Genomic DNA, 21641 nt, shown 5'->3' with positions numbered 1-21641 from the left:
CATAAATGAATGTGCTCTATTTTTTGTGGACAGCAAAAAATGGTAAATATGCCATATTTTTTGTGGACGGAGACGGGAGTATAAAATTTGGGAGAAAAAAGTGTTCAATAAAATGTGTAAGGCCATTCTCTATGTTGTTGAATTGGCTTCGGTTTTTATTCTTTGAGTGAAAATTGTTAGAAGTTTCTGGATTCAACAAGTTTTGGCTAAAATTTCGAAGAAATAGGGAGATTATATTTATTTTGTTTGTGATTTGAATTGGCTGTAGAAATTGTTTAATAAATGCCTAAATGAGTTCAATTTTTTCCATTCATTTTTCCTTATTTTTCCTTTTGGTTTGAGTAACCAGATTGAAGATGTTCTTGATACAAAATATAATCTTTCAAAACATACTCCCTCTGTATTCAAAAAATAAAAATATTTGAAACGACACCGATTTTAATACACAATTGGCAAAGTAAGTGAGAAAAATTAGTAAATTAATTAAGAGAGAGGAAAAGAATAATGATTAAAGTAAGAGAGAGAAGAGAAAAAATAGTGAAAAACAGAGTTAGTGGATTGTGAGGTTCATCTCTTAAAATAAAAAGATTTTAAAATTTTTATTTTTAAAGAACGACCCAATATGAAAATAGTTGTTATTTTTAAAAAACGGAGGAAGTATATTGTAATCAACGAAAATCTCTGGAAACCTTTTTAGGAACTTACAGTTTTTGTTTCCGGGTCGTGGGTTTGAGCAGGTTTATTTCTACTGGGCCTCGACTTAGCATGGTGTTGGGCCCAATCATCTGAAGCTTTTAATTATTTTATTCGGCACATTAAAATGCACACATGTTTAATTACATCGATCATAGAATCAGTTTTATTTATTGAATCGAACTGAGATTTCATTTTGTTTAGTTCTGCGCCAAAGTTGGGTACATATGTAAGTCTCTTCGTCCGTGAATATGAGTTTCATTTTTTATTTTAGTCCATATACAAGTAAGACTCATATTCTATTAATTTTTTTCATTATTTTTCTTAACAATTCTTAAAATTCGTACCGTCAAGGAATAAAGAGTACATGTTAATTTAATAATTTTTTTATTTTAAAATAAATTCAAATGCATTATTTATATTTTTTTTGTTAATCCTCTTACCTATTTTATTTACTTTTATTTTTCCGTCATCCACTTCTTAAACTCTGCATTAAAAAAAAGACATAGTAACAGATGGTACATATATGGGAGTTGAGCTGCAGATTTTCATCTCCAATGGCCGCATTTGTGGAAGACAAAACTTCAAAGGCATGTGCACCATTTATCACAGTAGAATTTTACAAATTGATAGTCAAAGATGGCGGTTTCCACTTGCGGTGGTGGATGATTATCTCAACATTCTGTTCTCAATTATGCAAGCTTTTACGCTCAATTATCCAAAAAAGATATTGAATTTTTTGAGATTCAATGTATCGGAACTATGATAACTGGGAGAAGTTGGTTGCAGCTGTTCTAAAGAGAGAAGAGTTCCGGCGGCTTGCACTCTGCGACAGCTTCAGCACCTCAAATTCAACTAATTTCAGCTTTGATTCCGATGTTCCTCTCGGTATTCAATTACTCCATTTGTTATCAATTTTTGTGCCCTATTTTGTTATGAGAAATATGATGATGAGGAATTAGGGGTTTTTTTATTGATTATATTTTGGCTTAAAGGCTTGATTTTGTTCATTCTCTTTCGCTACATTATTGTGAAGAGTTGATGAAGTTTTAGAACAAATAGGATTCCAATTTTTTGCTATTATATTGAACGGGATGTGATCCATTGCTAACTTTTCTTAAATTGTTAACTTGCTAACTCATTAACGTATTGTATTAAAAATGTCAACATAAACTTAATTTGATATTTTAATACATTGTGTTGACATTAATATTTAAATGTCAACATAGTTCATCAAAATGTCAACACAAATGTGTTACTACATTTTAATGTGATCGTGTTGACAATTTTAATACACAATGTTGATGAGTTAGCAACTTTGCAATTTAAGAAAATTTAGCATTATAACGCACCCTATATTGAACACTATATGGTTCAATATAATTTTGTACTATATCTAAGTTCTTGCAATTATTTTATGTTTTGATTTCTGTAAAGAGACAATGTTGGTTTTAGTATTGGAAAGTGATAAAACTGTGTGAAGTAGTAATCAAAGCACCATTCTCAGGGAAGATTGTCAATTATTTAGATATATAAATTGGTAATTTCATGTAATGAGCAATTTTTAGTCCATTCCTACAGTCCCCAAAGTTTCTCTGTGTCGATATATGATTACATACAACTACTTTCTGACTTGCATCTTTTAATATTCTCTTGTGATCTTGATGAGATTATAGATATTCGGGCGAGAGACTCGATCATGCAGATCTATCTAGTCAGGAAACTTTCGTTTTCCGTGATGTGAAGGCCATAGAGTATGGGGAGATAAAAAAAGCTATCAAAAACATTCACCCAGGCATGTTGTGGGGGAAAGGGGCAGAGGCAAATGGTTGTGTTTATAAAGGATGGATCCATGAACACAATCTTACCGCAGTGAAGCCTGGAACTGGAATTACTGTTGCTATCAAGAAGTTGAAACGCGGAGGTTATCAAGGAAATAGGCAGTTGGCAGTAGGTGTTTCCCCTCTAACTTCTCTTTAGTGCTTAGTTTTACAGTGCAATGTTTACCAACCATTCAGAATTGTTGCAGGATGAAATACATTATTTGAGTCAACTCCATCACCCAAATTTGATCAAACTTGTCGGATATATCTGCAGTGCAGACAACAGGATTCTGGTATACGAGTTCATACTCAAAGGAAGCTTGGACAACCATTTGTTCACAAGTAAATTTGGCATACTTGTCTTACTTCCATAACATCTCACCATTTTCTTCGTAAAAATTGTTAGATGTCTCCTCTCGAAAAATAGCATTATTAAACATTAGTACTCCCTTCGTCTCCTCTGTCTCATTAGAGTAAGATTATGGTGTAAAGGTGTGTGGCCCTCATTAGCCAGACAGAAATAAGCCAAGTTTAATAGAAGAACTCAAAAAGGAAAATATACCAAGTCTACTCTGCTGTTTACTATGATGGATTGAAACTTTGGAATATGACAAGCCTCTTGCTTATTAATTTCCATGATTTATGATAAAAGTATCCAATCTTGAATATTCTCAATACTTTATAGTAGACAACCCTTTGACTCTTGTTTTCGATAAAAGCATTCTAAATGGCATCAACAAAATATGCACATATCCATTACAATTTTTGAGTTACTCTTTACAATGTGGATTTTCATGGTCATAAATGTCAATTTTTGTGTTTCGATAGGAGGGCATAATTTCCTTGATTGGGCAACAAGAGTCAAAGTGGCTATAGGTGCTGCAAGAGCTATTTCCTTCTTGCATGACTTGGAAATACCGGTCATACATCGAAATATTAAGTGTAGTAACATTCTTTTAGATGGCGTAAGTTTGGCGAAGTTTTTGAATCTTTCTAAACTGTTCTCGTACGTAATCAAAACTCAATTTTGGCTCTATTGTAGGACTTTAACAGCAAGTTGTCGGGCTTTGGTCTTGCAATAGATGGTCCTTCGACTCATGTATCAAGTCCAGTTATTGGTACATACGAATATGATCCTCCGGAGTACATGACAACAGGTTCTGTTCTAAGTACTAATTGAAAAGAATGATTAGAATTTAGAGCTGTAAACCAAACAAACTAGGCCTGAGCTCAAACTCAGCTCGTTTGGTTTCTACTCTACACCTTATATACGAACTCAGCTCAATCTGTGGTTCAGTCACATCTCTAAACCTAGTTAGTTTATATGTCTAGCTACTGGTCTGGCTGTCTTTTTTGAATGCTGCTGTTTTTTTATGTACAGGTCACTTGACTACGGGATCTGATGTGTATGGTTTTGGAGCCGTTTTGCTCCAAATAATGTCAGGGCATCGAATTATTGACCCTAAACAGCCTGCGGGAGAGTATAATCTAATTGATTTTGCAAAACCTTATTTTAAACCCTAAACCCTGTCCGCAATATCTGTGTATAGAACCAAGACTACGACCAAAAATGTCCGAGGTTGTAGGTGTGCTTGAATCACTGTAATACCAATGTATGCTTGGTTATGTTTTGATGCTTGTAAAGGAAATTGTTACAAACTCTCAATTAATGTATGAGAGTGTATCTATAAACATATGACCATTACTATGCATCTTACTATGTTTTATCGAAGTCATTCCTCTGAACATGGAATGGTCTTAGCAGATGAAAATGTTGACTGATGAAGTGAGATGAGAAAATGCTGGTATGACTTTATTGTTGAATCAATTATTTCATTGTTGAATATTAGTAAATGAGATTCAATTTTGGTGTTAAATTGTGGTGATTTTTCTAGTCATGTTCCAAATCGTGCTGGCTTTCATTCTTTTAATATGGGCAAAAGTTAGCTACAATGTCTGGATTAATGATTTACTCATATGGTTAATATGTATTATCTCCACATATTTCGATAGCGATGCGATCAATAAATGTATCTTTAATTTATATTATTCATTCTCAAATTTTATCTCTCATTATCCATTTCAATTTCAGCTATGTAATGTGCAAGTTGGTAATGTGCAAGTTGCAAATGTCCGCTGTTGTTTAAAGTTTAAATGGAGAGAGAAATAAAGTATGAAAAAAAAGAGAGAGTTAAGAAGGAGAAGGAATAAAGTTTTAAAATCATTTGTTTAGTATTTTAAAGTTGTAAAATTAATATTTATTTTTTCTTTTTTCTTTTTTATTTCCAATTATTCGAGTTCTTAGATAAATTCACTCTAACATGCACCACATTAAAATTTTACAGTATGCAAATCAGTATTTTATTATAAATTCAAATATTATTTTTTCTACAAATTTTTACCTGGATAATTTATTAAATGAAAAAACGAAATGAAATAAAAAATAACAAAAACTCAGAAGTTACATAAAAGTAATAATATTGTTTTACACTTTTAGTTTATAAGACTAAACCTATTTTTGACTTCTCATTTGGTTAAATTGTTCACTAAAGTTCATCATTTGTTCTAACAACCTCTCATTCTCTCTCTAAATCCGAGCGCAACTCCGTATTTTGCCTTTCTATCTTAGCGACCATTGGCTCATGTTTCTTCTCCAAGTCCTCGCGCACCTCGATAGTGACTTGCTCTCGCATTGCTTGTACCTGTCGCTGGACCTCTTCCGTACTAACTCCAAATGAGCCACAAGCGGACTAACTGCTAGCATTAGGGAAATAGATGCTAGTTGTTTGTCCGGCTCCAGAAATTTGCTTTCTCTTGTTTAGCTTTCCAAACAGCTCAAAGTAAATGGCATCATAATCTGGATCTACTATCCCGTTGGCCCGTAATTCATCTGCCCTTGCACTAACTTTCTCCTTTAAACAGAAAAGACATAGTAGTAAGTATTCTAAATTAACAAACAAATCAATTTAGAAAATAAATCTAATTCTATCCATCAAGTAAAAGTGTAACAAATGATGTTCTCTAAATCCATCAAGTATACACTATGTATTCTAAATTAGCAAACAGCCTATTTATTAGCAAACTACTATCCATCAAGTATACAGTTGTAAGTGTAAAAAATAAATAGGTTTACAGTTAAGGCCGAGAACATTTGGTGAATGCAAAAAAAAAATAGTAAAATACCACACAATGAAGCAAAAGTAGTTACCATGTATGGAAAAAAAGTGAAAATTTTCAAGTAATCCGGAACTCACAATCTGATCAACTAAATCCATCAACTAAAACTGAACAAACAATTACAAGGTCCAGAAATAAATATGCTTTTCCAATCCACATTGAAAATATCCATAGATCTATATAAACAAACACATTTAAGATCTGACTTTACTTTAACTTCAACATATTCCAAGCAGTAGCATTAGACTATAGCATCATAACCTTACCGACAATGCTACAAGTCTAAATATTCTAGCTGAATACTTCCAAAGGCATATTCTTGTTCTCAAATCAGTTAATATATTACTCCCTCCGTCCCACAAAAGATGTCACACTTGTGGGATGACACGAGATTTTATGAGGTTTTTGTTTTGTGTGTTAAATGGAGAGAGAAAATATAATTTTTATATTAATGTGAGAGAGAACTTTTTTCAAAAATGGAAATGTGACATCTTTTGTGGGACAAACTAAAAAGGAAAGTGTGACATCTTTTGTGGGACGGAAGGAGTATAAATTTTGGGACAGCCTCTTACAATCTCACGAGTAGATGTTATGGTACAACCAAATGCAAAATCATCAACAAATCAAGTATGTGCAGATTCGCATATGTCAAGAATCACAACCAATACCAAAGTTGATTGAGCAAATACGATATCAACAGATGGTAAACCCCCTTCCTAACTGCCTTGGTTTTTCAAAAATTGCATAGAATCAACCATAGAAGCATAGCATAGATGCAAGGCAGTTTCCATTTTCTTCATTTAAAATTCCAAATGCAAGATCAAGAAATGCTTCATATCTTCTTTGATATTAGATATTAGTAAATATTGTTGGAAAGAGATCAAATTACATGGAAAGAGATCAAATTACAAGGGAACAAATCAAGAAGATATATGATTGATATTGTGATTAATACTTTCCGTGTAATAGGCAATTAGCAATTAGGGTAAATCTTTACCTTAATCATGTATGATCTATCTCCTATATTAAGGAGTGTAAATCCTAGAACTATACAATCAGAATGAAATACAAAAGCCTTTCAATATGGCATCAGAGCAAAGGCTCAGAAATAAATTCATCATAGCCTAGAATATACCTTCCTCGACCAAGGGCAGATCGAGCCATGGCCAACGACGAAACCCCCAAACCCAATCTCTCAGATGATACCAAACTTAGAGTTAGCAAGAACGTCACCGTTGCTGTGAAGCTGAACGGAACCAACTATTCGATATGGGCGCGACTAATGAAGATCCAAATTGGGAGTAGGAGAGTACTCCGACACATCAACGGCAATCCACCACCGCCTAAGCCAGGGGCGGCGGACTACACGGAGTGGGAGGAGACGGACCTAATCGTCTTCTCATGGATTCTAGACAACATCGAAACTGATATTGTCATTGACTTCGCACATCATCAAACGGCAGAGGCTTTGTGGAAAAGCCTAGCCACAACATTCGAGAGTACATCCGATCCCTTTCTACTCTTCGACCTGGAGGAAAAGGCAGAAAATGTCAAGCAAGGAGAACAAAGCTTGGAGACGTATTGGCGACACTTACACGGGACATGGATAGATGTAGATCGATGCCAAGACCAGCCCGTCACATGTTGCGACAAGGGGGTCAGCCAGTTCCGGAAATACATCGAAACCCGACGCCTTTTCAAGTTTTTAACCGGACTCAATCCAAGATACGATCAGATGAAGCGGGAAGTGCTCAAGGAGCGACCGTGGCCCTCAGCCGAGGTCGTGTACGGCTGGATAAAGAGAGAGACCGCCCGGCTTAAAATCATGCCGGCAATTTCCCCTGAACTAGCCGGCGCAACCAACGACAGCTCATCATCGGGCGGTATAGGACTCGGATTCGCGGCCCGAAGCCAGCAACGAGGACCCCTGCCTCCACCGCATCGAACCGGCACACCAAACCCCTCGAATCGCCGCTCCTTCAAACCAGACAAATCAAAACTGTGGTGCTCACATTGTGGGAAGCACAAACATACTAAAGAAACCTGCTTCCTTCTCGTCGGTTTCCCGGAGTGGTGGGACGAGAACCAGAGAGCAAAGGCGAAATTGGCGATTGGAGTTCCTGAGAATGGGGGAGGGCTATTCCCGGTGACTGGAGCGGGCAACCAAGAGGCCACCAACACCCACGGCCGACCGGAGACCAGGGGTGGCGTAATCGGCGAGGCGGCGGCGGCAATAGCCGATTTCAGACGAGGAGGAGGAACGTTTGGAGACGGCGGACTGGAGAGAGGTAACGGGTTAGGGCATAAAAGCCCTAACCCTATTTCACATCTTGCAATTAAGTCCCCCACAAATCGTAAATCCCATTTAGCACCCCCCAACTGTTTTATATTGCATAATAAACCCCATGATAAAGAGTGTATGCAGTTTAGTCCCCCAGACACTAAAAATTCGAGAAATGACCCCTCGACCTCAAAAAATTCATTTATCGACCCAAATTATTTTGCACCCCTTGAAAACACCCACATTGCTTGCATGGCAACAAAAATACAGGGTAATGCTAGGAGTGAGTGGATATTTGATTGTGGGGCTACGGATACCATGACTTATGATAAGACAGATTTTACTACCTTTAATGATGCAACGAAAAGTCAAATTCAAACCGCTGATGGGGAGTTGACATCTGTGAATGGGAGTGGAACTATTGAAATATTCCCAAGCCTTAGACTTAAGAATTGTCTTTATGTGCCCAAGCTTTCTCACAAACTTATGTCCATCAGTCATGTGACGAAGGAACTGAATTGTACGTTATTGATGCACCCGAATTTCTGTGTTTTACAGGATATCAGGACGAGGAGGATAATTGGGCGTGGCACTGAGCGTCAGGGACTCTATTATGTGGATGAGATAGCTCACCAAGGGGGCGCCGCAATGCTTGCTCACGGATCTGCAGATAAAGAAGCTTGGTTGTGGCACCGTCGAATGGGTCATCCTTCCGCTGGTTATTTCAAATTACTTTTTCCAAAATTTTCCCACCTTAAAGACATTTCTTGTGAGTCATGTGCTTTGGCTAAGAATCATAGACAATCTTTTAAATCCAGTAATACGCGTGTTAAAGATATTTTTTCTATTGTTCATGCTGATGTGTGGGGCCCTGCGCCTATTACTGGTGATCATGGTTTTAAATTTTTTCTTCTGTTTGTTGTTGATTGCACTAGAATGACATGGGTGTATTTTTTGAGGCATAAATCTGAAGTTTTCGAAAAATTTACAATCTTTTTCAAAATGATTCAGACACAGTTTCAGAAAACTATCTCCATTCTTAGGTCAGATAATGGGAGAGAATTTCTTAATAAAGACATGGAAGATTTTTTTAAGAAGAATGGGTTAATTCACCAAACCACCTGCCCGTATACTCCCGAACAAAATGGGGTAGCCGAGAGAAAAAATAGGATCCTTCTTGAAATAACTCGAGCGTTGTTTTTTGACTCAAATGTTCCTAAATTTCTTTGGCCTGAAGCAGTAGCTACCTCGGTGTACCTAGTTAATCGACTTCCTACAAAAATTCTTGAGATGGCCACACCTCTTCAAGTTCTTTCAAAAATCACAAAGGTACCGGAACCACTTACCCTTCCACTAAAGATTTTTGGATGTTCTGTCTATGTGCACATTCCAAAACATGAACGTACTAAATTCTCTGCATGCGCCGTTAAGTGTGTTTTTTTGGGATACGGGATTAATCAAAAGGGTTATAGATGTTATGATCCATCCTCTAGGAAAATAATCACTACCATGAATTGCAACTTCCTTGAGTGTGAATACTTCTACCAAACCCAACTTAGCGGTCAGGGGGAGAGTAAGAATGCCCTAAGGGATATGAGTGGACCTCCAAGTTGGTTGGTGCCCCAATCAAGTAACTCCGAAGTGGAACTAACAGAGGAAGCTAGTGCCTCCGCCGAGCAAGTCACATCCAATGTGGATCCCCCTCAACCAGCCATGTCTCAGACCAATCCTCCTCCAGTGATATCCGAGGTAGACTCCGAAACTACTTCTGAAAATACAGTCGTTGCCTCTAACCTTGCTGAGACAGATGAGATCACGGCTATTGATGGGGATACTGGCCGATATATTCTCCCCCCACGAAGCACTCGAGGGGTTCCACCAAAAAGATACAGTCCAGAAAAGATCGGGAGCAAAAGCAGATACTCGATGGCAAATCTAGCTAAAGCCAATCTTGCAGAGATGGCTAAAGCATTCACAACCGCCTTGTATGAAGAAGAAGAGATCCCTCAAACAGCTGAAGAAGCCATGCAAATACCCCATTGGAGAAAGGCGATGATGGTATAAATGAAGGCACTAGTCAAGAGCAAAACATGGGAGGTGTGTGCCAGACCAGAAGGTGTGCGAGCTGTGGGGTGCAGATGGGTTTTCACTATTAAGAGAAGACCAGATGGGACGATTGAACGATACAAGGCCAGATTAGTAGCAAAAGGGTATACCCAAACTTATGGAGTCGATTACGCCGAGACATTCTCTCCTGTCGCCAAGATGAACACAATCAGGGTCCTCTTCTCCATTGCGGCAAATAAAGACTGGCCTCTACATCAGTTCGATGTCACTAATGCTTTCCTACATGGTGAACTCCCAAAGCCGATCTATATGGAGGCTCCACCAGGTTTCGCTAAGGAATTTGAAGGTGGGAACGTATGCAAGCTCAAGAAAACGTTATATGGGTTGAAGCAGTCTCCTCGTGCCTGGTTTGGGAGGTTTACCGAGGTAATGAAGAAGTACGGGTACAAACAGAGTAACTCAGATCACACTCTGTTTCTGAAGAAGAGGGACGGGAAGATCACATGTCTTATTATCTATGTGGATGACATGATCCTCACAGGTGATGATGAAGAAGAAATCAAACAGTTAAGACATAATCTTTTCTCGGAATTCGAGATGAAGGACCTCGGATTACTAAAGTATTTTCTGGGGATAGAAGTACTAAGGTCGCGACGAGGAATCTTCATAAATCAGAGGAAGTACGTTCTCGACTTATTGGCAGAGACTGGGATGTTGGACTGCAAACCTGCAGACACCCCTATGGTCCAAAACCATGGTTTACAGATAGTAGAAGGGGCAGAACCCACTCATCGTACGAGGTACCAACGCTTAGTCGGAAAGCTGATCTACCTATCCCACACTAGACCCGACATAGCATATGCAGTTGGAGTAGTGAGTCAATTCATGCATAAACCTCAAGCGGCTCATTGGGAGGCGGCAATACGAATCGTCCGATACTTGAAGGGAACACCAGGACATGGAGTAATGTTCGAAAAACACGGACATATGGACATATGTGGGTACACAGATGCAGATTGGGCAGGAAACCCAAATGATCGAAAGTCAACCGCAGGATACTTTACATTTGTTGGAGGAAATCTGGTTACTTGGCGAAGCAAGAAACAAAAGGTTGTAGCGTTGTCAAGTGCGGAGGCCGAGTTTCGGGGAATCAGGAGTGGGCTGACAGAGATTCTGTGGCTGAGACGGTTAATGACCGAATTGGAGTTGATGCCCTTAGAACCCTGCAAGCTGTTCTGTGATAATAAGGCAGCCATCAGTATATCCGAGAACCCAGTACAACATGATCGGACAAAACATGTTGAGGTGGACCGACACTTCATCAAAGACAACATAGAGGCAAAGATAGTGGAACTACCATTCGTCAGATCCGAAGATCAACTGGCAGACATTCTAACCAAGGCAGTGGACTCAAGAAGCTTTCGTGAAGCATTGGGCAAGTTAAGCATGGACGATCCCCTTGCTTAACTTGAGGGGGAGTGTTGGAAAGAGATCAAATTACATGGAAAGAGATCAAATTACAAGGGAACAAATCAAGAAGATATATGATTGATATTGTGATTAATACTTTCCGTGTAATAGGCAATTAGCAATTAGGGTAAATCTTTACCTTAATCATGTATGATCTATCTCCTATATTAAGGAGTGTAAATCCTAGAACTATACAATCAGAATGAAATACAAAAGCCTTTCAATAAATATTCCAGCAGTTGTCACTCAAAATAATTGTAGACAAATAAATTAGTATGCATATTAATATGAATATGAAATTACCATTGTTTCTATGGCGCGATGCGAACACAACACCCCTTCTTCTGAATCTTTGCCTTTTAGCGTGTGAGTTCTTTTATAGACTTCTATAAATTCAGGACACTTCCCGTTGTTCTCTTTGGTCTGCAAACAATATTCAAAAAGTTAACAATAATTACAAACTGTAAACAAGTTAAATTATAAAATGCAATATTTACCATTCTTTCTACAGTGACTTCAAATGAAACAGATCCATTAGCATGTGTGGGCGGGGCCTTTTCATACCCCTGTTTGCGGTTTTCTAAGAATTTCTTGGCAACCGGATCCTCCCATGCATTAGAGTAAGCCTCCCATAAAGCTTCAATGAAATAAGGTGGTTTTTTTTCTTATGTTTCAATTTGTTTATATGATCACCGTATTTGTTTCTGCATCTTCTACCAAAAGCAAATTTGACGTGGTCTTGATTATATTGCTCAGTGTTAGCATGGTTCTGTAAAATAATTAAAAAAAAAAAAAAGTTAGAACAACATATCAAATATATATATAAGATTACAGTTACATCAAGAAATTCTAGGATACAATCAGAACATAAGTAAAACCTTGACCATTCTTTATGCTAATGGTTTATACAATTACCTGAAATTCCAGCCAATATGTTTAACATCTTCGTCAGTAAGTTTACTTTGTAAGAACGCAAACAGCCGGTGGAAATGATTATGTTTCCTTTTTACATGAAAATTTTTTGCTAGCACATACGAGTGCTCGCAAACGGAAGGAAATTTGACTAGTGGGTAAATTTTCAATATTTCGAAAAATGGTCGTTTTTCCATTTATGCTCACAAATGTGCTAGAAAGTATTTCGAAAAATGGTAGCAAACGGCGCCTTTTTTTTGTAGTGTGAGTTTACGGTTTCAATTTTATGAATTTCATAATTTTGATTTTAATTTTTTTACTTTAGAAAATTTTATTTTCTTTTAATTCTTTATTTTTGAAGTATTACATAGAAACTTGATAAAAAAAAATAAAGACATGTTTTCATTTCCAACTCATTTGTTTCATTATTTTTAAAGCTATGAAGTTTTTTTTTTCTAAGATATTAGAGTTCCTATCTCAATTAACTATGCAACAAACTAAAACCATTACATGTATTTATACTAATAATTTAAAAACTAATATATTTAACATTTAATCTTTTTAATATAGTTATTATATATTGTATCTATGATCTACATACTAGTAATTCAGTCTTCATAATTGACTTCCGGTAGGTGTTCTTCTGGATACCCTTCTATCTTTAACAAATCACTTGTTTTTCTACTTTTGTCCTTTGAAGACTCAGTCTGGATTTTAAGGAGAAAAATATTGTTTCCAGAATAATCATTAGATAATATTGTTAAGTGTGGTTGGAGGATTGGTGTTCATGTAGAGATGTTGAATAATAGAAAAGGATCAGAGAATGATGCAAACTGCTCCCTGATGTTTACTTACTTCTTACACAACATTGCACATGTTCTGATTTTACTAGTTTGTTGCATTGCATAGTGCAGAGATAGAGATTTGATAATTTTGTGTGTAAATTGAGGATGTGATGAATGCATAATAATTACTATCAATTAAAGGGAATAAAAATGGCAACCAACACTATTTTTCATATTACATGAAGCATATCTTACAACATGTTTGGGTGTCCAAAGCTGATATGGCTGGTGCAGTCTTCGGCCCTGTCGAACGAATCCAAGCATACCCAGCAAACATGTCTCCCGCACCTACACGAAACGTGGTTGCACCCGTCCACCTTCTCAACCGTGAACCCACACCCCGGGCACGTCTTCACGTTATCTTTCCCCATGCACCACTCCCTGAGCGATGCATCGGGATCAACTTTCAGCTCGCGATACCTCTAGCAGGACAGGAGCGGGTGGTACTCAACGTGGCACTTGGTACACGTCTCCATGAAGCACACCCCGCATCTGAAGGCTGCAGCGGGGCCACTGGGACCCGCTGCTCTGTACACTGAAGGACAGTCGGTCGACGGGCAAAACTGCAAAGCACCTCCACTCGCTTCCACGTATGCACCCAACGAAGCCTCGAAAAGTTCATCGAGTTTCTCTTTCCACAGCAAAGACCTCAAATCAGCAACCGCGATTTTAGCCTCGCAATCCCATTTAGAACAGAGCAATGGGAAACGTCCGCGACTTTGGATAACAGATTCAAACTGCCTCAACAAACATGACTTGCAGGCTTTGTGATGGCAGTCCTCAAGCATGTGAGAATCACACGGCTCCACTTCACATAGACAGAGGAAACAAGCACTATCATGATCATTCTCCAGGCTTTGCAACGCGCTTGGCTGTGCAAGATCGCGCAGTATGCTTTCGACTTCTTGCATCAATGCTCTGCTACCTTTAACAGATATAGTGTGACGTCTTGCATTTAAAGACAACTCCACCTCTGGCACTTTATCTTTAAGTCCGTTAAGATCCGGCCCAAAACGCTCAACAACTCTCTTCATCATATCAGAAGGGAAGACTCCATCGCGAAGTCGAATCTCGAGTTGCCTACTGTCATATAGGGTTAGGAGACCTTTGACTAAACTCTGCTGTGCATACTCCATCTTTTCGGGGGGACCATAGACTCTCAAAGTCATTTTCTGCTTATCGAAGAATATATGCGTTCTAGTCCCTCCCTCAACGGATTTCATAAGCATTACCCCATCCCGCGAAAAAAGAATCTCAAGAACAGCCGGGGTTATATCCGGATGATGTACAATTGTCCCTCCAACGAGCTCCGACAGAGACTTTTCCAACTCGAAAACAAGTCTAGTGGCACTAGCCGATATCTTTACTCGGTAGCCACCATTATTGGTTTTCTCCATACACCATTCTACACCTGCACAAAATTGAACATCAGCAACATAACAATACATTTAAGGCATTTTAATGAAATGCATTTCCACAAATCAAAATCAGGGCATTTAGTACCTTGATAACGCGGATCACGATGAAGCCTTCTGAGGGAATGATGAAACTCGTTCTCGATAACATGATATACAGAGGGAGGGCAATACACAGAGCCATTAAACAGTGGACGACATACAATTTTTTGCCACGAGCCACACCAAGGTAGTACTTTTCGGTCGATATGCTCCAGGGCCCTGGCTGTCTCCAAATATAAATTTCCATCAAAATCAATTTGGGCTCTCATGATATTGTCCTTTGCTTCTGGTGGAAATACCTTAACGTTAACCAGGGCACCCTGGATCCTTCTAGGCATGAAGGGAGAAATTTCTCGCAAAATGGCATCCTCACAAGCCGGTGGTGGTGGTAGAAGATCGTCATTTGCATTCTCTAGCAGCAGAAAGAAGTCCGTGATTTGCCTACTTGTCGAAGCTCTTATGACGGGACGTATATCTTCTTGAGAAAGCTCTCTGTCAAGCCCAGTAATTCTAATGCTGTCTCGAAACTTAGCACTTGGTGTACACCAAACACGCGTATCACCAATAACTAGATTGGCGAGATCATTCACCATTGCTTCGACATCATCTGGATTGCATTTCACAAATGCAATCCCTTTGCTGCGCCGACGAGGCCACGAGATTTTGGCTTTGATACGATTGGACGACATCATTCTGAGATCACTGTCTTGATTTTTTATACAAGGAACGACCCTTAACAAACCACCACTAAATTCGACATCATTCAACGCAGAAGCCTTCTCTGCAGCATCAGGAATAAAAAATGTCACCCTTCCCCACTTGTCCTTCTCTTCATTTTCCTGACTAGAGACATAGAACCTGCTAACAGAGCAAACCAAACCCGAAGTGAAACTCTCAATAAAGAGTAGAAGCTCTTTCCGATCAAGTGCGCTAACATTAGAATGATATATGTCAACAGACAGGCATCTGTTCTCAAGTTCCAGATGCCTTATCTCAGCACCAGCACCAAAGAGAGCAACGGAGTTCAAGACCTTAGGGCCATACATAAATTCCTCAATACACTCATTCCGCAATAGCTTCTTTTCATACTCCAATGCTTCTACAACTAAACCCATCACTCTCTCAATATGCTGTGAAGAAGCATACACAAGCACCTCATTCTGGTCAACATCAACCACAACACCAATCCTTTCATCAGCACACGACTCTCTTACTTTTGATTCAAGAAAGCGCACATTCCTATTAGATTTCCCACAAAACCTTTTTAACTGAGCACTTCCAAACCCTGATAGAACCCTCTTCTGCAACCGTTGCCTGTTCATTGCCAAGAAATCAAAATGGTAGAGAAGGAGACAGGGTCGGAAAACAATCAAAATCACATGCTGTAACACATGCCAAATACTCATTTGACACAGATAATATTTCCGAGAAAACCACCCAGGCCGGCCTTTGGTCGAAGTTGAACAAAGAACACGCAAGATGCTACTGCACATGTTTCTTTGTTAGTGCCACTTCATAACCGAGTTGATCGTGGCCAGAGTACATATCCACATTTCCAGGCAAGGAAGAGAGTGTTACTTTTTTCAAACTTTTTTCATGCTCACCATTCCAAAGCCAATAGTGTGGCACAATGATATTCAATTCATTTTTAAGGCAAGCTTCCATTTCCATAACAGTGTCCTGGCATCTCCTCAATGTCTTTGCATTAATGCTATTTTCCCAACACCAAGTGTTTCTCTTTTCACGCGGAACAGCTTCCCACTCTCTGTAAACGCCAAGAAATGTGAAAAGATCGCCGCTAGGATGGCAAAACCTCACTTTCAGGCAATCAGATTTCAACTTAGCATCCACCGTTCCGACTCTGCAAAATATGCTACTAGAATTTGCCATTACTGCAGCAAGAACAAGACCCTCTTTACCCAACCGCTGGCGGAAGGATTATAAAATTATTTTACCAAGCCGAGGCTCAATACTCAACTTCACTATGTCTTTCCCTTCACTTGTTAACTCATACGCATCGTTTTTCAGCACAATTGCTCCTAGCTGAACAAGATTTCTGACTGCAATATCTATGGAACTGGCACTAGGTGCATCAACAAAGTCAAACTCCTGCAGATCCTTCACACCCAATGCCACGATTTTCAAAATTGCTACGCCAAGATGCACCTTGCGAATTTCTGGTTCCTGGTGTGGTAGCATTGATTTAAAATCATCTTCAGAGTAGAGTCTATAGCATGTCCCAGGCTCTGTTCTCCCAGCACAACCAGCTCGTTGTTTAGCAGAGCTCTAACTGATTCTGCTAACCTTGAGAATGTTCATCCCTGTAGCAGGTTCATACATGCTCTCTTTTGCCATTCCAGGGTCAACCACATACTTGACGTCGGGTATTGTCAATGATGTCTCAGAAACATTGGTGGAAAATATCACTTTTCTTTTACCTGGATAGGTTAGAAACACTTTATGATGTTCTTCATATGAAAGTTTTCCATGTAAGGGCAATGCTACAACGTACGAAGCTTGGAAATTCTCACAAGCCCATTCTACTTCACTCTGCGACGTCAAGAATGCGAGAATAGTGCCTTCCCTCTCAGTCTTGTTGATCTTCACTACTGTAGTTAGAACATCATGTACATACGACGGCATTAATTTAGACACTTGAGAATGGCAGGGTTCATATTTAACAACAACAGGGAAGTTTCTCCCAGACACATGCAAGGTCCTACAGCCAAAAAAGTAATCAGAGAATCGGTCTGCATCCACGGTAGCAGACATGATGATAAGCCTGAGACGGGGCCTCTGACAGAGTAGAGTCTTGAGCAAAGCCAGAAGGAGATCTGTGTTCAAGCTCCTTTCATGAGCCTCGTCAACAATAATGCAAGATACCATGGATAGTTGATTGTCGCTTATGTAGTGCTGCAACAGGCAGCAAACACCATGTTGGACTCAAACTCCTGAAGCGGTGAATATGACGGGTGACACACAACTGGAGTATCATCATAGCACCCAAAGCTTTCCTCTTTCACCCTCTCCGCCAATGTGATTGCAGCAAGTTTTCTTGGCTCCGTGCAAATAATGGCACCGTCTCCACATATTCCAGAATCAGCAAGAAACTGAACCAACTGCGTGCTCTTTCCTGAACCGGTCTCTCCTATAAGTACTGTCACCTGTGAAAGTTCCCATCGAAACAATTAAAATACATTCCGAATGCTTTACCAACAATTGCAAGTCTACATGAAATAATCAACATCAATAAGCAATCATTCCTATTAAAATAAGAACCTCCAAAATGACCTTAAAATGTAATAGACATCAATTTTGTTTCTTTATACAATGATTTTTATATGATGTTAACTTCCATCCTTGCATAAAAGTTGATTGAGTTGGAAATTGTCACCCTTTCTTTCATATAATTATAATTTTCCATGTTTGAAATGTGACAATTAATACTACAAGAGAATGAGGCTAGAGCAACCTGTTAGCAGTATATCTGCTTCATGATCTCGCGGCGATGGGCATAAATAGGCAGTCCGTCATCGAGCCTCCTGCATTCCCTCATCATCAGCATATAAATCCTCCTCAATAAACCTAATGCCATTTCTGAATTCCTCAATCCTGTTGGATATAAAGGTAGTCTCACCCACCAAAACCTCCCTTTTCTCACACAGCTCATTGAAAACCCGCAACCTTCCCTTATCTCTCAAGACGCTAGAAATCCTTCTAATTTCATCTTCCACATAATCCAATTTCTTCATCCACTTCTCCACCAACACACCCTCCTTCAACCCCTTCAATTTCTCGAGAAACAACACCTTCAGCCTATCGTTCAATTCCAGCCTATCCGAGGGAAGCTCGATGTTGGAAACAAGGTGGGGCACAAAGCCAAACCCCTTTCCTTCTGATGGGGTACGAACTAAACCCTAATGGCAAGCCCAATAACAGTGACGGCCCATCAGCCCAGAGCCCAAGAAAGAGTATCTGTTCGGCACCAAAGAGTTCGGCACGACCAAAGAGTTCGGACTCAGCCTACAGCTCGGTAAAAGCCGACCAGTCAAGCTCTCCTCTCAGATCGGCAAGAGCTGATCGGTAAAGTCCAGCAGTTCGGTCTCAGCATTCGACCGAACTAGGAGTTAGTGGACTCATGAAAGGCCTCCACGACCTCCACTATACCCACGATCTATTTAGTGGTACGAAGCAGTTATTGAGCAGTTATTGCTCACCCACGATCTTGTTAGTGGGGCTGCAAACCACGATCCTAGTTCAATGTATAAATAGAACTTAGATCAGATAGAAAAAGGTTAAGCTCTCTAGAGATAAAATATCATATAGCAAGTCTGTGTTGTAAGCTGTAATCCCAGATCAAGCAATACAATCTTGCCCTCCCTTCTTCCCGTGGACGTAGATTTACTTCAGTAAATCGAACCACGTAAATTCATTGCGTCGTAGTCTTTATTCTCTACCAGCATTTACTAACATCAAAAATTCGCGGAGTCATCACTGGCGCCGTCTGTGGGAAACAGAGAACAAAATTTGTGATAAAGCGAATTTTTGATCCATTTTTTCCACCCAAAAAATGCATACCAGATCGCAGAGTACCCGTATTCCTGCCCGTGAGAACCAGGAGGAAGCCAATCCATCCCATAGGTCTGGAAAACAGCCTAGGGATAAATCCACCACCAGTTCTCATGGCGAAGGAACAAGCCGCTCCAAAAATCGTCCCACTGAGTCTTCCCAGCAGCCCGATTTGAATGAGGCTGTCAAGCAGTTTTTGGCGGCGAAGCAGGAGGAATTCTTAACCTTCCTGCAAAAAAGCCAAAAGCAGCCGAAGACGAAAACGGCGGATTCTCCTTCTCCCTCCGCACAAGAAAGTCACTACCGCAGTAGTGTCGCATCTCCCAGGAGAAAGAATCCCCGTCCCCAACATGTTCCAGTTCCTCCTCGGTACCGGAATCACAGGAGAACTCAATCTCCTCCATACCGACGAGATATCGGATTCGCCGTGTACGGAGCACTGAAGACTCCGTTCTCGGACGACATCACCCGAACTCCCCTACCACAGAACTACCGAACTCCGTCGATGACTTACGACGGGCTCGTGGACCCTCACGATTTCTTGGGGCGCTATCAATATAACATGGCGAACCAGGGTCTCAACGAGGTCCACATGTGCAAGCTGTTTCCCGAGCTGCTCATCGGGAACGCGAGAAGGTGGTTCGATAGCCTCCCCAGGGCAGCATCAGATCTTACCGAGATCTAATGGATGCCTTCCACAGGAGGTTCTTTCAGAAAGCGGAAGCCCGAATCACTTCGGCTCAGCTGCTTTCCATTCGTCAAGGTCGCGACGAAAAAATCAGCGACTTTATGACAAGATTCCACAAGGAATGCCTGCAAGTAGACGATCTCAACGATCTGCTTGTCATCTCGGCATTCCAAAATGGAATCCTGCCCGGAGCTCTCTACAGGAAGCTCGTTGAGTGCGGTCCGCAGACAGCTCAGGAAATGTGGGACATTGCGGACCAATACTCCCGGGCCGATGAGGCAGACCGTCGCAAACGGTCGTTAGACAGCTCATCGACCCGAGGAGACAGAAGGAAGCCCGATCATAGCGATCAGGGGCATCCTCGCCGGACTCCATTTGAAAGAATTCAAAGGGCTCCGGTGCAAGACAGATTGGGACCCCGTCTCAATCCCGAGAAGCCGCCCGCTCAGTTCGTACCGCTGAACAAGCCGAGAGCGGAAATTTTCGAACTGCACTCTGACCTGTTCGAAAAGCCAAAGCGGATGACGAAATCAGCCGCGCGCCGACCCCAGGATAACTACTGCTCCTACCATCAAGACCACGGTCACGATACTGAGGAGTGCAGAAACTTGGCTGCAGGTATCGATGTTCTTGTGAAGGCAGGGACATTGAAAAAATACCAAAGCAAGCAGCCAAAGAAGAATAAGAAGCAGAGTGGTGCGAACTGCGCTCCTCAGGATCCGAAAAGGCAGCCGGATCCCGAAGACGATGACGAGCCGCAATATGATGGAGTAATCCAGACTATTGACGCTCTCCCTGCCGGGAAGACCAAGTCGTCCCTAAAGTCAGAGCGCAGAGGCTCCAATCGAGAGGAGCCAACGCATAAAAGGCTGAAGCAGGACGAAGTGATTACGTTCTCGGATGCTGATCCCGTCCCGGCCATCTCTCCTCACCAAGACGCCATTGTCATCCAAGCCGGAGTGGCAAACAAACTGATCCACAGGGTGTTTGTGGATACAGGAGCGTCGGTTAGCATTCTTTTTAAAGAGTGCTTTGACAAACTAGAAGTGGACCCAGCTCGGCTCAGTCCGGCTCCGCTTCCCCTGAAGAGCTTCGCCCAGGAGGACACCCGCCCTGAAGGTATTATCAGCCTTCCGATCACGGTGGGGAAAGCGCCTACTAGCTCCAGTACGATGATTGAGTTTTTCGTGGTGAAAGCTCGGTCCCCGTACAACATCATCCTGGGAAGAGACTGGCTCAACACAGTTCGGGCCGTTTGCTCCACTTATCACCTCACCATCAAGATCCCTACTAAAGGAGGGATAGCGGTCATCCGAGGTGACCAAAAGAGAGCAAAGGAATGTCTGCAAATTGCGCTTAGAAGTGCCGAGCAGTCAGATCGGCACCACCAAGCATAGCAATCACAGCAGCCGGAGTCAGAGGCGATGACCGAAGTCATACCGGAGCCGAACTCGATGACAGTTCAGCTGTACGAAGACGATCCATCCAGAACGGTTAAGATCGGCTTCGCGGGAACGCCCCTACTTCGGGAAAAAACCATCCAGCTCCTCAAGGAGTATAAAGACGTCTTTGCATGGTCTCCGTTGGACATGACCGGAGTGCCCCCCGAGGTAATCACTCATCGGTTAAATATTGATCCTTCAGTCCGGCCGATAAAAC

General features: G+C 40.7%; 2 protein-coding genes and 1 pseudogene across 3 annotated transcripts; 1 reads left to right on the top strand and 2 right to left on the bottom strand.

Moving 5' to 3' along the window:
* Positions 1-1176: 1176 nt before the first annotated feature.
* LOC121766455 (probable serine/threonine-protein kinase PBL11) lies at positions 1177-4228 on the top strand. Of its 2 annotated transcripts, none has more exons than XM_042162737.1 (6): positions 1177-1581; positions 2370-2647; positions 2712-2858; positions 3345-3481; positions 3559-3673; positions 3898-4228. In XM_042162737.1, exons 2-6 carry the CDS (start codon positions 2491-2493, stop codon positions 4038-4040), a joined length of 699 nt encoding a protein of 232 aa, XP_042018671.1. In that variant the 5' UTR covers positions 1177-1581; positions 2370-2490; the 3' UTR covers positions 4041-4228. The 2 variants fall into 2 exon arrangements, with proteins under 2 accessions (XP_042018671.1, XP_042018672.1); XM_042162738.1 differs by having other exon boundaries at positions 1179-1581; positions 2370-2643; positions 2723-2858.
* A 1010-nt stretch (positions 4229-5238) lies between these two features.
* LOC121767058 lies at positions 5239-12454 on the bottom strand. Its single transcript, XM_042163261.1, has 4 exons — positions 12427-12454; positions 12009-12148; positions 11815-11934; positions 5239-5425 (listed from the first exon to the last, which is right to left on the bottom strand). The coding sequence occupies exons 1-4, from the start codon at positions 12452-12454 to the stop codon at positions 5267-5269; spliced, it is 447 nt and encodes a 148-aa protein (XP_042019195.1). The 3' UTR covers positions 5239-5266.
* Positions 12455-13383: 929 nt separating this feature from the next.
* Positions 13384-18728, bottom strand: LOC121766426 (annotated as a pseudogene).
* Between the last annotated feature and the right edge of the window lie 2913 nt (positions 18729-21641).

This window comes from Salvia splendens, chromosome 15, assembly GCF_004379255.2.
Source record: "Salvia splendens isolate huo1 chromosome 15, SspV2, whole genome shotgun sequence".
In the NCBI taxonomy this organism is placed as follows: Eukaryota; Viridiplantae; Streptophyta; class Magnoliopsida; order Lamiales; family Lamiaceae; genus Salvia; species Salvia splendens.
Note: the sequence above shows the minus strand (reverse complement) of the source record. Positions and strands in the feature narration are given on the sequence as shown.

Bases quoted from the DNA above. Each gene is read 5' to 3' on its own strand.
- LOC121767058 (XM_042163261.1), bottom strand. From the start codon at position 12,454: ATGTTAAACATATTGGCTGGAATTTCAG. The intron at 11,935-12,008 runs GTAAATATTGCA...TATTGTTTGCAG, and splicing joins AAGTCACTGTAGAAAGAATG to ACCAAAGAGAACAACGGGAA. The intron at 5,426-11,814 runs GTAATTTCATAT...TGTTTAAAGGAG, and splicing joins ATCGCGCCATAGAAACAATG to AAAGTTAGTGCAAGGGCAGA.
- LOC121766455 (XM_042162737.1), top strand. From the start codon at position 2,491: ATGTTGTGGGGGAAAGGGGCAGAGGCAAATGGTTGTGTTTATAAAGGA. The intron at 2,859-3,344 runs GTAAATTTGGCA...GTGTTTCGATAG, and splicing joins GGACAACCATTTGTTCACAA to GAGGGCATAATTTCCTTGAT. The intron at 3,482-3,558 runs GTAAGTTTGGCG...GCTCTATTGTAG, and splicing joins GTAACATTCTTTTAGATGGC to GACTTTAACAGCAAGTTGTC.